Consider the following 17197-nt stretch of genomic DNA (forward strand, 5'->3'; position numbering starts at 1 on the left):
AAAATTTGAGTGTATTATGATAGTATGTCAAATTACATGGCAGTTGTTACCTGTATCTGTTGGTTTACTGACAATGGTTGCATTAAATATGAACTTCTTCAAGCGTTTATCTCCATGAATAGCTACACAATTCAAGAAGCAGCACTTACTCGCTCTTACGCACTTAGCTTGATCACTAACTCACTCTTCAAGCCTTTAGTCCAGTATCTTTTTCAAGCCTGTACTCCAGGTACCATTAAAGCCTATATTCCAATAACCCTTCGAGCCTTTATTCCAGAAAACCTTCAAGCCTTTACTCCAGTAACCATTTAAGCCTGTACACACAAACCCTTCAAGCCTTTACTCCAGTAACCCTTCAAGCCTTTACTCCAGTAACCATTTAAGCCTGTACACAGTAACCCTTCAAGCCTTTACTCCAGTAACCATTTAAGCCTTTACTCCAGTAACCATTTAAGCCTGTACACAGTAACCCTTCAAGCCTTTACTCCAGTAACCCTTCAAGCTTTTATTGCAGTAAGCGCTCCTCCCACACCAGCCATCAAGCTGTTTGGTGACTGCTTACTGCAGTTACACAAGGAATACCCTCAATAATACTGCCTGAGTAAGTGTGACCAATAACATTTCTGTGACCTTCATCAACAAATTCAACACAAAATATAAGGAAAATCAAATAGTTCAGAGGATCTTTTCTGAGATCATAATAGGTATACAAAAGATAATGCAATATTTGTATTTCTGATAAAATGGAGGCCAGGGCAAAATGTAGAAAACCTTGAGACTCTACATGATAAAGAGGTCCTTGGATACACTTGGAGCCAGATTTCAATCTAACATAGAAACATTACATTTATAATTTGACCTTAACACGAGAGTATTCTGTTTGTCAAATAATTTCCCTGTTATAAAACAGACAATCTTTAAACTAAAAATGTAATATTAGGACTAAAAATGACATTTTATACTATTTGGGATTTTCGAGTTCATAATTCTTGAAATACTTTGAACTTTGACTTTTTAGTCTCTATATCTAGTTACCACAATGACAATCAGATCTTTTATTGAGATAAAAAAACGTGCATGCATGAAGGTGTTAATAACACCACTGTATGGAAGGAATACACAACCTTTCTCTTTAAAAACCTGATTAGACCTCTGTAACAGGTCTGTTTAATTGCTTGTTTGTTTGTTTGTTTGTTACATACAGCGCTCTGCAGTTTTCTAGCAGTATGATGGTAAGTCTGTAAATATTTGAATCCAGACAATTCAGTGATTGACTTTATGAACATTGATTTATGCAAAAGGGACAAAATGATGCATCAACCAAGCAAGCAGGCCTGACCACGTAGTCGCCTCTTAGGACAAGATGCTGAAGACCAATTCTGACCCATATCATGACGGGCTCGCATACTGTAAACCATCCATATATGTGTCAATGAGGGAACCAGACAACAAAGAACATGTTCAGACTAAACAATAAACAAATACACCCGGATGAGAATGAAATGAATTTCTAGCTAAAACATATATGAGGGGAGCAGAGCTCTTGCTCAACCTAAAGGTGTTACCTACAAGCTGCACATCCTGCTCAAAGGAGTCCTAACATTGACACAAAAAAACCATAACCAATGACACTTGGCTGATGTGAAAAATTTCTTACCTCCACCGTTTGATCTTAGCTAAGATGACAATCTTAAACATAGGCACACAGTACAACCAATGACACATGGCTGATGTGTTTTCTTACCTTCACCATTGAAGACTTCATTTTCAATCGTAAATCCAAGCCATCTTACAATCGCACTGTGATAGTTTCTGTGCAATTTTATGGTAATAGTGAAGTTGATTGTAGGGTCCTACAATGATTGTTCTGTGTAAGCAGGTCAATACCGACAATGGTATTGTAAACATATATACAGAAACAGATAAAGATGAACAGAGGAAGAGAGAATGATGTTTTGCTGCTTGTTGAGACTTGTGGGCATGACAATCTACAATGCCCGGGTGATATTCAGATAGAGTTGCATATGACAGAATATAGCCAACAGTATTTAATACTTGTCAGGTTGGCTGACACGTCAATAACATAATATACACTGCAGGAGTTATGAGAATCGAAAATGGAGATTAATGTCATATAAATAATTGCAAGAAGTGTCTTGGATACATGGTATTTGGCCTTTGGAATTATCATGAAGTCAGACCACAGTTCCCATGACCAGAAGCACTTTCTAAATGGCATTGTGGATTCATAAATTTTGGCAGCAGAAGCCATGCCTATTTACACTTGTCAGAGTGTAATCTAGACCACAGGCACACTGTAGTGCAAATGAGTTGCGCCGCACAGAGAAAATGACCAGTCTTCTTACATGCGAGCAAAGCGAGCAAAGGTTGGAAACATACTTTCCTTGCTTCGGTTTGATAAATATTTTTTGTGTCAAAATAAAATATCACCTCCATGAAAGGTATTCTGTTACCTGAGGGTGTCCGGGTGTTATACCCTTCTCCCTAGGCAATCTGTATTTCCACCACTCTTTGTCTGGGGATGATGTAGTCAGATGGTATACTCAAGGATAAGTCCAGTTTGGCATTCAAGTCCTTTTATTTTTGGTATTGTTTTTCACAAACAAAGGTCCTCAGATAGCTCCTAGTTTCTGGTCTAAGCACAACATTAGTTTACAACGTCGTGGAAGAACTTGTTGGTTTCTTGCACAACGTCTGATACTATAAGTTCATCTGAGCCATTCTCTCAATAAACAGAGAGAACCTCTCAAGTCAACGGTGGGGTCCAGAATCGCGCACCACTCACCGGACAACTAACAAAATTAAAGTTGTGGCAAATTATTTCTGATCCTCTGCATGTCCTTTTAATTGACAAACTGACCATTAGTATCCGAATGTCCATCTGCCTAATCATGTAGGATCACAAGGTCCTAGTTTATGTCAGTTCAGAGAAATTACCATTTCCCCACAGAAAGGTGAATCCATAAAAATTTGTTTACTTGGTCAATGCACTTTCCCAGTACATTGACCCTTCCTAACTTGACTTCAATTTTTCCTTATATTTTTATCAAATATTTTATAAACTTTATAACTCTAAATGTCCTGGTTATAATACACCCATTTCTTCACTGGGTTGTGCTCTCACATTTATGACCCCATGTTGAACAAGTACTCACGTGAAATATTTTTAATTCAAAATTTTAAGTGCAACTCATGGTATAGCAGACCATTCTTTGCCTCCATTCAATCTTCAAGCTTCCGGTTCAACGGAGTGAAGGAACAGGAGGGTATTATTCCATAATTGAATACTTACAGTTATCTCCACTGCTTCAGTGGCCCATTACGCCAAAAAAGTGTTTTTATGTAGAATAAATGTTACGAAAATTCTAACAATAGCGACGACAGATAAGACAAATAGACTCCAACAGGTTCATGATAAAGTTCCATTCAACCGAAAGCTGGCAGGGGTAATGGAGGCGAAGAATGATCTGAGTACCACACGTGGAGCTTAAAATGTTGAATGAAACATATTTCACCTGAGTAAATAATTAGACATGGGGTAGGAAATCTGAGAGCACAACCACGTGAGGAAATGGTAGTGTACCTTTGACGGTGGCGATATTTTATTTTGACATGAAAACTATTTTTCAGTCTGAAGCGAGGGAAGGACGTTGCCAACCTTTGCTTGTTTCGCTCGCATATACGAAGACTTGTCATATTCTCTATGCTGCACATTTACACAACAGTTTGCCTGGGTCTAGATTAACTGTTATTGACCTCCATTTTTGTGGAAGTTCTGAGTGGGTCAGATTGCTGACATTGTGTGCTGGCAATTAGCTGTATGACTCTGAAAGAATGGGTTCACATCTCGGATGAAGCTAAACCTAACAAAAGTACAAGAATTTTTACGTTATTGAGAAAGCATAACGCTAAATATAACGTATGTTATATTTGACCACTTTCTAAATGGAATTGTGTATTCATGTCCTGGAATATGTTTTACAGACAACCCACTGAGTTGCCTTTAAGCTTCTTGGATGCAACCAATCAGATGTAAGCTAAAAACAATATTTCACTTATTTCTTTACACCTTGAATCAGATAGTCCAATTTAAACAAAAGAGTGAGTGATTTGTGTTCAAGGCCACTTATGACACCATTTTCCAGTTATGTCAAAACATGTCAGCCTCCTTTGGGAAGAGTTCATGAAGTGAAACAGGTTTCACTTATTTTCCACCTCAGTGAAACCAGCAAGCAAAGGGGTGAAACATATATGCAGTATTAGTAGAACCATGGTATTTTGGGTTCAGTTCTGTATACCATGATGCCAACAAAAACTTTGTTTTTCAGTTTTCATACTGCCATTTCTATTTTGTCATAAAATGACAGCTATGTACATTCAAAATAAAAAATTTATGGTGATTATTTCTATATTTTTAAAAAATGTAAAGTTTGGGTCTTGTTGTTAGTTTTCAACATTATGATCATATCTCATATACCGAACTGAAACAAACCGTACCGAAGGTCTTGTATCACAATATGTACTGTACCATGGAAAGAGCATACAATTTCACCCCTTGGATGGTACTGACAAACCCAGGAATCAGGATTTGAACCCAGAATCATAGGTTTGACATGTCCAAGGAAGTCAACTTTGCTCAGTTAATTGCAGCTCCTTTGTCAACCAAATAAATCATGCACAAAACCTAATTATTCTCTAAGTTGAACACTCATTAATGTGGAGATAACCAAAATTTAACCTGAAGCAACCTCTTTTGGATCTATCATCAGGTCACTGCACAGAGAAGTTATATCTGGATAAAGAATCTGATTTCATTTACAGTAAAAGATCACGCAGATAACTCCTGAGTGAGTGAAGGAGTGAGTGAGTGAGTGAGTGAGTTCAGTTTTACGCCACACTCAGCAATATTCCAACTATATGGCGGCAGTCTCTAAATAATCGAGTCTGGACCAGACAATCCAGTGATCAACACCATCAATTGGGAACCAATGACATGTGTCAACCAAGTCAGCGAGCCTGATCACCCGATCCCGTTAGTCATCTCTTACGACAAGCTGAGTCACCTTTTATGGCAAGCATGGGTTGCTGAAGGCCTATTCTACCCGGGCAATTCACGGGTCAACATCACTCCTGAATATTGAGAGTAATACACAGATCATGAGAACTGTAGAGACATACCGTGTCTAGAAGTTCAATAATTTTGGAGAAAAAGAACCACCAGCAGACTCGTGCCATCTGAAACACCAAATTCAGTTGTCAGGTAAACAGGACAGACCAATTTAAGAGCCAATAATATGTCACCAGGTATTAATATGCACCTACAGGGGTTAAAAGATCCCATCGCCGGACCCACGGGACAAGTCAGTTTTCATTTCGGGCAATCAAATAATGGTATCAAATTTTCAGAAAATTTCCACTTACAGCTTCAAACTGCCAATAAAATTGGATTTCATTTCATATCGGCTCAAAATGTAGTTTTTAAATTTTGCAATGATAATACAGTAGGGTTATCTTTCTTGGCTATTTATCACTTTTCCATAAACAGTCCAGTAAACATTAACACCAAATAACATGTTGATTTATTCTTTCATAATATCATCATCATGATTATTACATAAAAATCAGGACAAGAGGAAGATTAGTCAGGACAAGCTACTTTCTTCAAGTCACTTGCTCTGTGGCAAGTGGCTTTTAAACAACACTGAACCCCTGCTGAAAGAGCAACATCAGTCATGCGTGACTGACTGAATGTGTTTGGTTTTATGCAGCTAATATTCAAGCAGTATCATGGTAGGGGAGACCAGAAATGAACTTCACACACTCTACCCATGTGGGGATTCGAACCCCAGTCTTCAGTATAAGGAGCCAATGTTTTAACCATCAGGCTGCCCCACCACTCACATGCATGTCAAGCAAATGCACATGGAAACAAACACTCCAACCATTATCCAACCCCACCACCAGGAACCAACAGCCCTGACTGGCCAACACTCCAACCACTATCCTACCAACCATAAAGAAAAAACATCTCTGACTAGCCAACACGCTAACCACTATCCTACCCAACCATAAGGAAAAAACAGTCCCGACAAGCCAACGATCCAACCACTATCCTACCCAACCATAAAGGAAACACAGTCCTGACTAGCCAACACTCCAACCACTATAATACCCAACCATAAGGAAAAAACAGTCCTGACTGGAAAACACCAAAACCACTATGCTACCCAACCATAAAGAAAACACAGACCTGACTAGTCAACACTCCAACCACTATAATACCCAACCATAAGGAAAAAACAGCACTGACTAGTCAACATTCCAACCACTATAATACCCAACCATAAGGAAAAAACAGCACTGACTAGTCAACATTCCAACCACTATAATACCCAACCATAAGGAAAAAACAGTCCTGACTAGCCAACACTCCAACCACTATAATACCCAACCATAAGGAAAAAACAGTCCTGACTGGCCAACACCAAACCCACTATGCTACCCAACCATAAAGAAAACACAGACCTGACTAGTCAACACTCCAACCACTATGATACCCAACCATAAGGAAAAAACAGTCCTGACTAGTCAACACTCCAACCACTATCCTACCCAACCACAAGGAAAAAACAGTCCTGACTAGCCAACACTCCAACCACTATCCTACCCAACCATAAGGAAAAAACAGTCCTGACTAGCCAACACTCCAACCACTATCCTACCAACCATAAAGAAAAAACATCTCTGACTAGCCAACACGCTAACCATTATCCTACCCAACCATAAGGAAAAAACAGTCCCGACAAGCCAACGATCCAACCACTATCCTACCCAACCATAAAGAAAACACAGTCCTGACTAGTCAACACTCCAACCACTATGATACCCAACCATAAGGAAAAAACAGCACTGACTAGTCAACACTCCAACCACTATAATACCCAACCATAAGGAAAAAACAGTCCTGACTAGCCAACACTCCAACCACTATAATACCCAACCATAAGGAAAAAACAGTCCTGACTGGCCAACACCAAAACCACTATGCTACCCAACCATAAAGAAAACACAGACCTGATTAGTCAACACTCCAACCACTATAATACCCAACCATAAGGAAAAAACAGTCCTGACTAGTCAACACTCCAACCACTATCCTACCCAACCACAAGGAAAAAACAGTCCTGACTAGCCAACACTCCAACCACTATCCTACCCAACCATAAGGAAAAAACAGTCCTGACTAGCCAACACTCCAACCACTATCCTACCCAACCATAAAGAAAAAACATCTCTGACTAGTCAACACGCTAACCATTATCCTACCCAACCATAAGGAAAAAACAGTCCCGACAAGCCAACGATCCAACCACTATCCTACCCAACCACAAAGGAAACACAGTCCTGACTAGCCAACACTCCAACCACTATAATACCCAACCATAAGGAAAAAACAGTCCTGACTGGAAAACACCAAAACCACTATGCTACCCAACCATAAAGAAAACACAGTCCTGACTAGTCAACACTCCAACCACTATGATACCCAACCATAAGGAAAAAACAGTCCTGACTAGTCAACACTCCAACCACTATAATACCCAACCATAAGGAAAAAACAGTCCTGACTAGCCAACACTCCAACCACTATAATACCCAACCATAAGGAAAAAACAGTCCTGACTGGCCAACACCAAAACCACTATGCTACCCAACCATAAAGAAAACACAGACCTGACTAGTCAACACTCCAACCACTATAATACCCAACCATAAGGAAAAAACAGTCCTGACTAGTCAACACTCCAACCACTATCCTACCCAACCACAAGGAAAAAACAGTCCTGACTAGCCAACACTCCAACCACTATCCTACCCAACCATAAGGAAAAAACAGTTCTGACTAGCCAACACTCAAACCACTATAATACCCAACCATAAGGAAAAAACAGCACTGACTAGTCAACACTCCAACCACTATCCTACCCAACCATAAGGAAAAAACAGTCCTGACTAGCCAACACTCCAACCACTATCCTACCCAACCACAAGGAAAAAACAGTCCTGACTAGTCAACACTCCAACCACTATCCTACCCAACCATAAGGAAAAAACAGTCCTGACTAGCCAACACTCCAACCACTATCCTACCCAACCATAAGGAAAAAACAGCCCTGACTAGCCAACACTCCAACCACTATCCTACCCAACCATAAGGAAAAAACATCTCTGACTAGTCAACACGCTAACCATTATCCTACCCAACCATAAGGAAAAAACAGTCCCGACAAGCCAACGATCCAACCACTATCCTACCCAACCATAAAGGAAACACAGTCCTGACTAGCCAACACTCCAACCACTATAATACCCAACCATAAGGAAAAAACAGTCCTGACTGGCCAACACCAAAACCACTATGCTACCCAACCATAAAGAAAACACAGTCCTGACTAGTCAACACTCCAACCACTATAATACCCAACCATAAGGAAAAAACAGCACTGACTAGTCAACACTCCAACCACTATAATACCCAACCATAAGGAAAAAACAGTCCTGACTAGCCAACACTCCAACCACTATAATGCCCAACCATAAGGAAAAAACAGTCCTGACTGGCCAACACCAAACCCACTATGCTACCCAACCATAAAGAAAACACAGACCTGACTAGTCAACACTCCAACCACTATAATACCCAACCATAAGGAAAAAACAGTCCTGACTAGTCAACACTCCAACCACTATCCTACCCAACCACAAGGAAAAAACAGTCCTGACTAGTCAACACTCCAACCACTATCCTACCCAACCATAAGGAAAAAACAGTCCTGACTAGCCAACACTCAAACCACTATAATACCCAACCATAAGGAAAAAACAGTCCTGACTAGTCAACACTCCAACCACTATCCTACCCAACCATAAGGAAAAAACAGTCCTGACTAGCCAACACTCCAACCACTATCCTACCCAACCCTTCTGTCAAGGAAGCATGACAAGGAACATGCCACTGAGCAATTCAATAACTACTGTCCAATCACACTGCCCCAGACTCTACTCACATTTTTTGAAGTAACAACAAAGACACATATTTCAGCAAAAAGTGATAATTCTAGCTCTACCTAATACTTCTTACATAATTGTTCTACTTCAGTTTTATGTGAATAAAAAGATGCTGTTTTGTGATTACATTTTCAAGATCCATTGATAAATAAAGATTTAGTGTTCATAAAAATGTCATAAAAGGGAAAAATGAAGTCAGGCCTAGTTTGTTCTTAATCAAACAATCTGCGGACGACTTTCACTTTTTCATAAGGAAATACATTCCATTAACAATATATTTTTCATTTTTCCTGTCAAGTAAGTCAAACATACAAAGGGTAAATAGTACATAAATCTCACAAATATCCCCAAACCATGAGTCTCTATCAAAATCCTGATTACAATCAGAAAGATAGTATGGCAACCATGGCGCCATGATTCCACAGCACAACATGATCTGAGAAGGTCCAATCAATAGCTACATAAACATGTCTCAAGTATAGATAAATGTCTTCAAGCTCGAAACTATGCTTCCAGATACAAGCGTCTGTATCAACATCAACTCACAACGATGATAAACCTGGATCACAACATCATAATGTCTGAAGAAGGATCAACATGATGAAACGACTGTTATTTCGGTTAAATCACAAATGCAATTATATCAAAGCCCCAATCTAACATCCAAAGAGATAATGATGTGATTAGCATGGAACCCAATTGGCTACAAGAGTGTTTCCAACAAAGGTGGCAAATAGACACTAAAACATAACAGGCATCATGAATATCTCACAAAACAGTAATTCCATGGTTAGCTCCATCCACAATAATCCTGATAATGAATGTTTGGTCACAAAATACAAGGTTAGTTTGGCAAACAAGATGAAAGCGGTCGGGTAATTGTCATAATCGCAAGCATCGGAACTCTTCCTAGGTGGCGCTGTGACAACAGTGTCAGGTCAGGTGACACTGATGGTGTGATTATACACCAGTATCTCGCTGATCAAACATACACTGAGGAGAATCAATTCTGATTTAAACTGCGACAAACATCACTACGCTATATCAGCAAACAGTGTTCGCTTCGTTAAACACAGTAGGCGTGGTAAGAGGACAAGCGGTTATGTTTTGAAGTAGGTTATTCACACTGTTTCAGTAAGGGAATAGCCAATTACGGACGGAACTTCAAGATTAATATGGTCAACAAATCACTGATCGATAGATGCTCCATCATGAAGCTCCATCAATTCATCAGACGTCTGATCATATGATGCAGAAACAAAAACAGCACTTAATACATTCGCAGACAGCACCTCTTCACATGAGCACACACACACAGAGTCACTTTCCACAAAGCAATGGTGCACTGACATGGTTCTAACTCCAGGACCCCTTTTCGTAAAACCTGTCTTAGTGCTACGACTGTCGTAAGTCTGCGTTACACAAATGGGAGGTACGACAGTCGTAGTGCTACGATAGCTTTGTGAAACAGGGCCTATTTTCACAAATTTCTCTGAGTGCTAACATAGTTGTAAGTACCATACATTAGCATTAACTTATGACTACCTTAGTGCTAAGAGAGCATCGAAAATCTAGGCCCTGGGCCCTTTGAACAAAGAAACATTATCACAATGCCAGTCATATCTATGTTACAGTATGTTACAATCACCTCAACTCTAAGATACCTTTGTACAACGAAACCCTATTCTTTAACGCTAAGTTTCTATGGTCAGATCTAAGCTCGCTTTGTAAAACAAGGACTTTGAGACCCTTTTCAACAACCAACTTCTTACAAAATGTTTTGTAAATTGTAAATATACATATTAATTACAATCATTTTGCACTAAGATTGGTTTACACAACAAAGGTCCTGAGATCCTTCACACATACCCATCTTAGCGCAGAGTGTGTGATAAGTATACATAAAAGGATCAGAGTCACGATCACATTGCACTAAGATAGCTTTGTACAACAAAAGCCTAGGATCCTTCTCACATAACGATCTTAGCGCAGTCTACATAAAAGTATACATAAAAGTATACATAAAAGTATCAGTTCCTATCATTTTGCACTAAGGTTCCTTTGTACAACAAGGATAGTTGTATTCTTCCCACATAATTCTCTTAGCACAAAGTCTGTCGTAAATATACATGAAAGTATAAGTTACGATCACATTGTGCAAAGATCGCTTTCTACAAATTTCCTTAGACCCTTCCCATATCTTGATCTTAATGCAAAGTCTGTAGTTAGTATACATTAAAGTATAGGTTCTGATGACCTTGGCACTAAGACAGTGATGTAGAACAGTGACATTATGGCCTTTTCTGTATTTCTATCATACTGCTACAAGTACTAAGGCGTTCAGATGATCATTTAGTGGATAAAGGTCTGTAGAAATCATTAGTAGCTTCATAAATCAGCCCTTCAACTTGCAGTTTATAAAATCACGACATACCAGTAATGTGTTTCTTATCTTCATGAATTCAGCTACATTACAGTTTTCAAATGTAAAAGCAATTTTCCTCGAACACAAGATATATGAGATTTATTTGAAGAAATATAAACAGATGGGAGATTACATGCATGTTTAAAGGAACCTGATTTTTAAGATGTTTAGTTTATGCATTTTGTAACTTAGCCCCAAGCAAATATTTTAATATTTGATTAATATCGTCTGCTTCAACCTAGCATACTTGCAAAGAAAATCAATATAACAAGCGAAAGAAATATTGCCTAGCAATGGCTACAACAAAGGTGACTATCTTGACATATAGTAATGGGTCAGTTTAATGATATTAAGTTCAACTGAAGGGACATAAACTGTGTTTGTTACGACACAGAAAATCTGCGTATTTAACACAGATTATCTCAAATACGCAGTGAATAACAAATTATCTCAAATACGCCGTGAGTTTAGAAGCATCCATTATTGTTCACACAAACTACTGGGCCCTTAGTTCAGACAGTCTAAGGGGTGGTGGAGTAGCCTGGTGGATAAGGCATTCATTCGCTTACCACACCTGAGACCCGAATTTAATTCCCCACGTGGGCACAATGTGTGAGCCCCATTTCTGGTGTCCTGATGAATCTGTTTCTTAATAAATACCTGACCAGCTTTACCTTGTTTTTTGTCATTATTAAACAATCACAGTTGATGTCTTGATGAAAGTTCCAAACTGGAGTTGACTCCATAAAATATGTGAATGACTCTGTCTCATGACACCAGGACGTCATGATGCCAAAATTTTTATTCCTAGGGCAAATACTGCATAAATGTACTATTCTTGTCAGAACATCATGAAAATATTGCAGAGTCTCTTAAAAACACGACACTTGTTTTCCCTTGGATATGAAGTATATGGAAGTGGATTGGAATACATGACCATAGAATTCTGTTATGTCAAAGGGACATAACTCTGTACTGCAAATATTACAAAACATGTACACATCTTCACTTACTTATAATTTAAACATTCTGAAATACAAAGGAAATATGTCAGACTCATATGTGTTGTATCAGATCATTGACAATCTGGTAAAACTAACCTCAACTTAGAAATCGACTGCAAAGATGGAACTTAACCTCAGGAACAAGTGGAAAAGTTAACAAGTTGACAGAGACAGTTATACACTTACCCGCAGTGCTAAAGGACTGTAGGAGTAATCAACTGGTTGACAGAGATAGCTGTATTCAGACAGAATAGAGGTGACCACAAACTGGAAAAGTAGATACATATTGTGCATTTTGAAGAGAAAACATTAACTTGAAATATTAGGATTTTTCATACAAAATTACATTTCAGGTCAAAGAAAGAATTTTTCCGCATTTGATATGCCTAATATTTAATTACATTAAGAATGGGCATTGCATTTCAACTTAAGAGCTAGAAAAACCTAATCATCACTGAGTATGATGGGAACAGATTGGTAAACTGTCCACATGACTCATAATATAACGAGTGAGGACATGCCGACTAGGTATATCAACTTTGATGTTAGCACTAGTCTGCTGGCTGAGAGCTGATACAGATTCCTACAGGTTCGGGCATATTTCCCATTTCCCTTTGTTGTCCTTTTACTTTAAAAGGGTTTTATATCTTAACCCGGAGTAGAAAAGCTTTTACCGTCCGTACAAAGATGGTCATTACAAGCTGTAATTCATCATGTCTATTACTGTGTCTAAATAAAGCCATTCCTGTGTCCAACATCAAGCAAGGTCAGTTTCCAACATTACTCAAAGTCTGTGTTTGACATAAAGACCTGTGCTTAACAATACTCAAGGTTTGTGTCTGACACAAACACCTGTGTTTAACATTACTCAAGGTCTCTGTCTAACATTAAGACCTGTGTCCAACATAAAGACCTGTGTCAAAGATAAGGTACTGGTTCCACCATTAAACAAAGTCTGTGTCTAACATTACTCAAGGTCTCTGTCTAACATTAAGACCTGTGTCCAACATAAAGACCTGTGTCAAAGATAAGGTACTGGTTCCACCATTAAACAAAGTCTGTGTCTAACATTACTCAAGGTCTCTGTCTAACATAAAGACCTGTGTCTAACATAAAGACTTGTGTCAAAGATAAGGTGCTGGTTCTACCATTACACAAAGTCTGTGTCTAACACAGAGACCTGGGCCTAGAGTTTCAAGGCTCTCTTAGTGCTAAGATAGTTGTAAGTGCCATACATTAACTCTAACTTATAATTGTCTTAGCACTAAGAGAGCTTCGAAAATTTAGGCCCTGATTCTACCATTACTCAGGACCTGAGACAAGTCTACGGGCTCATGATGATCCTTTATGTGACATGATGGAACTACAGTAGGAGAGAAAGTTCCGTTATCACACCTGAAACTATTATGAAGCCTCATCATTCTATACAGTTGTGAGGTTTTCCAGATCAGTTTTGTCACACAAGCCTCCACTCACCTCATAAAACATGTAGCATGAGAGAGCCACCAGACCAAAGTTGTAGAGGATGAGGACTGCCTTCAGATTGACAGGTTTCCGGCTAGCCATGACACGCGGTCCAAGCCACACCACCAGCAGGTACAGCAGAAAGAATATGAAGCTTGGGACTGGGGAGTCCATCAGGAGCCACCCGGACACACGGGGATCTGCAGTACCAGAATAATGGTACACACAATATACATGAAGGGTCGTGGGTTAGTTACCTCTAGGCTACTCAGTGCATGAATTAAGCCAAAAACCCAGACAGACATTGTGGTTAGTAACTTCAAAATGCTACCAGCCCAAAAAGGTTTTAACCAAAAAAGATCTGGTGAATTTACCAAGATGAATGGAACATCAAAAATTTCTAACAGACCATCAGGCTGGCAGCTATCGATTTAGACCATCCCCCAGAAATCTTTAGCGGTCAGATGGGTCTTATTTCATACCCTGTGTTACCCTACTGACCAAGAGAAAATGTGGCTTGTGGGTGAAATTTCACAATTTGACTTTTTGACATTTTAATACTAATACCTTAAAAATACACGAATACAATTCAAGACATTCCATTCATACTATACATGGTTTCAAACAATTAAGACTCATTTCATGTAACCTCTGAAACAATTAAAAGATCCTGACACAGGATGTAAGAGTTACCTCCCCTGTCCAGACTGTCCTGGTAGTACCTTGTCAGATTTTGCCAGACAGATGACATCTCTGCTGCTGTACAAATACCTGTGATCACAATTTAAGACCTGAAAAAGATCAAATGGCTTACCATTTGTGTGATATCTTTGGAAATATTGGTAATTCTAGCTAGTTTAAAGTTTTTGTTTTCACATTTTGGCCAGAAATAAATATTCTTCTCGTTCCAAAATGGACATTTTTTAACATTCTGACACCATTACCAATTCCTGACAAAAAAGTACATTACTTCCACTTTGCACACATGATACTTTACACTCAGATACTCAAAGTAGTTGGCATAAAATGTTCATTTAACTGGAATTAAACAGGTATACTTAAAATTCAAAGAAATACCAGTGATGAATTAGCGAAAAATATCAAAGGCTAAAAATGATTGAGTAAAGTGTAAAGGTCAAGGTCATTACTTTCAGCAGAAGACATCTTCCTTTCACATTCTTCCTACAGAAACTTCCTTGTGAAAGTATGTTTTCACTGGCAGATACAGACATGGAATCATATTTCAGGCTATGGACACAATAGCTGTGTGGATCGCTATCAAGACTGCGAACAATCACGATAAAATATCATGTGATGGATGCATGCAGGTGTAAATGAAGAATGTTTCTGTGACAAATAGTTTCCAGGGTTTCCTTGGAAAAATTTCCATTTCAGTTTTTTACTGAAATATTTACTTAACCAGGGCTCCAGATAATTTTTCAAAATCAGAAGTTCGCACTCCTTATTGTTTTCAATACAGGAGTGCTGAGAACTTTAAGAATACATTTACTACACCTGTCGAAATTAATGACATGTCAGTAATGTCAACAATAATTAATTAATAATAATAACAATAAAACAATATTTATCAGGCCTGTAACGAGTGAGTGTGTGAGTTAGCTAGCTTAGTTTTACTCCGCACTACGCAATATTCCAGCTACAAGGAAGCAGTCTGTAAATAATCAAGCCTGAACTGGACAATCCAATGATCAACAGTATGAACATCAGTGTACACAATTAGGATACAATGACATGTGCCAAGTCAGCTAGTCTGACCACCCTATCCCTTTAGTCGCCTCTTACTACAAGCATGGGTTACTGATGATTTATTCTAACCCAGATCTTCCCAGGTCCTAAAACGCCAGAAAAATCTTTAGTACTGTTGTACTAAAAGGTCAAGAGTAACCTTTATCATGTGACTCAGAATATTTTGTACTGATAAGAGAAATATGAATACCTTGCAATACGTTTTGCGATCATGTTATCTCTGTTTACTATGAACCGAAACAGAATGATGAAAATATCTGTCAAGTTGTTTATTGTTATGGATACTTATCTATAAATAGCTGGAAAATGTTAACAAGTAGCTGATATCTCAGTCATGTTACATAGCACAATCGGATTGATCACCAGCAACCTTTAACATACTGCAGATAACCGATTTGACTGAATTCAAGGATGAATTGCACCACGGTATAATCTATAAAAAACTGAAAAACTGACTAATACACAACCTCTGTTGAAAGGGCCAAGTTTAGTAATCATGAGTTAAAGATATCATATACTCATATTAAACGTGTTACTCACTCGTCAAATTCATTTAGAAGCTTTGACATGGCCTTGATACTAAGGATCACTGTATCAAAGAAACTGATCCCCATGATATTGAATCTGGAACAATTTAGACAAAACGTAAGCTGATATTTACAACACATTTTTATCGGAACATATCAAGTTATATTATGTATCATAATGTATTAATTTTGGGGGCGTTATCAATACCATGATAAGATTTGTTTGTAATAACAGACATATCACAACCATTTGTAGTCATGAAGCTACGGTACCAGTTCAAAAGTGTGATGTTACTAATAAAAATTGATTCCTTCAGTTGTGAGACATACCCCTGGTAAAAGCTTGATTCTGAAAATGTAAAATTAAGGAGCAAGACTATTCAAAATTGTCAGTATTTATAAAGTTAAGAGACCATATAAAAAGTATGACGTCATATAAAACTTAATTCCTTCAGTTCTGAAGCACATCCTTGTCAAAAACTTATTTGGAACTAAATTAAATTCTTGATTTTAGTTGGTCTCTTGTCATGCAGTTTTGTCTTTTACTCTGCTTTCTAGAATATTATTCCAGTGAATTTTGTTTCAAAGGTCATCATTAAAATACACTAAATACCTGATACTAGAACAATATTTTTCATGACCTTAAAGTGACATTACCAAATGCTGAAATCCAACAATGCCATATTGTCATTATCGCACAACACATATTGTTATTAACAAAGATCATTTGTGTGTTCAGTTTAAGGTTGTTTTCTTTGCATGTCTTAACAAGAAAACATAAATCTCTATTCAACATCAACGTGTATCACAGTGTTCAGAGATAATGAAGCATTTCTTTTGGAATTGAGTATACATTGAATTTGCCATTCTAACAACAATACCGTAATTTGAAGAAAGACTGGATATACACTAAACAGGAA

General features: G+C 38.2%; 1 protein-coding gene across 2 annotated transcripts in view; it reads right to left on the reverse strand.

Annotated features, from left to right (window-relative positions):
* Positions 1 to 17197, reverse strand: part of LOC137291833 (very long chain fatty acid elongase 4-like) — a 41015-nt gene that overhangs the window by 17541 nt on the left and 6277 nt on the right. Inside the window, exons 2-6 of one of the 2 annotated variants that reach the window (XM_067823374.1) lie at positions 16291 to 16374; positions 14677 to 14774; positions 13996 to 14183; positions 12706 to 12786; positions 5200 to 5256 (exon numbers count right to left, since the gene is read on the reverse strand). In XM_067823374.1, coding sequence (XP_067679475.1) covers positions 5200 to 5256; positions 12706 to 12786; positions 13996 to 14183; positions 14677 to 14734 — 384 coding nt within the window. In that variant the 5' untranslated portion in view covers positions 14735 to 14774; positions 16291 to 16374. The remainder of the gene's footprint in view (positions 1 to 5199; positions 5257 to 12705; positions 12787 to 13995; positions 14184 to 14676; positions 14775 to 16290; positions 16375 to 17197) is intronic. The other variant, XM_067823373.1, reaches the window with a different exon arrangement.

The sequence above is a fragment of the Haliotis asinina genome, chromosome 7, assembly GCF_037392515.1.
Source record: "Haliotis asinina isolate JCU_RB_2024 chromosome 7, JCU_Hal_asi_v2, whole genome shotgun sequence".
In the NCBI taxonomy this organism is placed as follows: Eukaryota; Metazoa; Mollusca; class Gastropoda; order Lepetellida; family Haliotidae; genus Haliotis; species Haliotis asinina.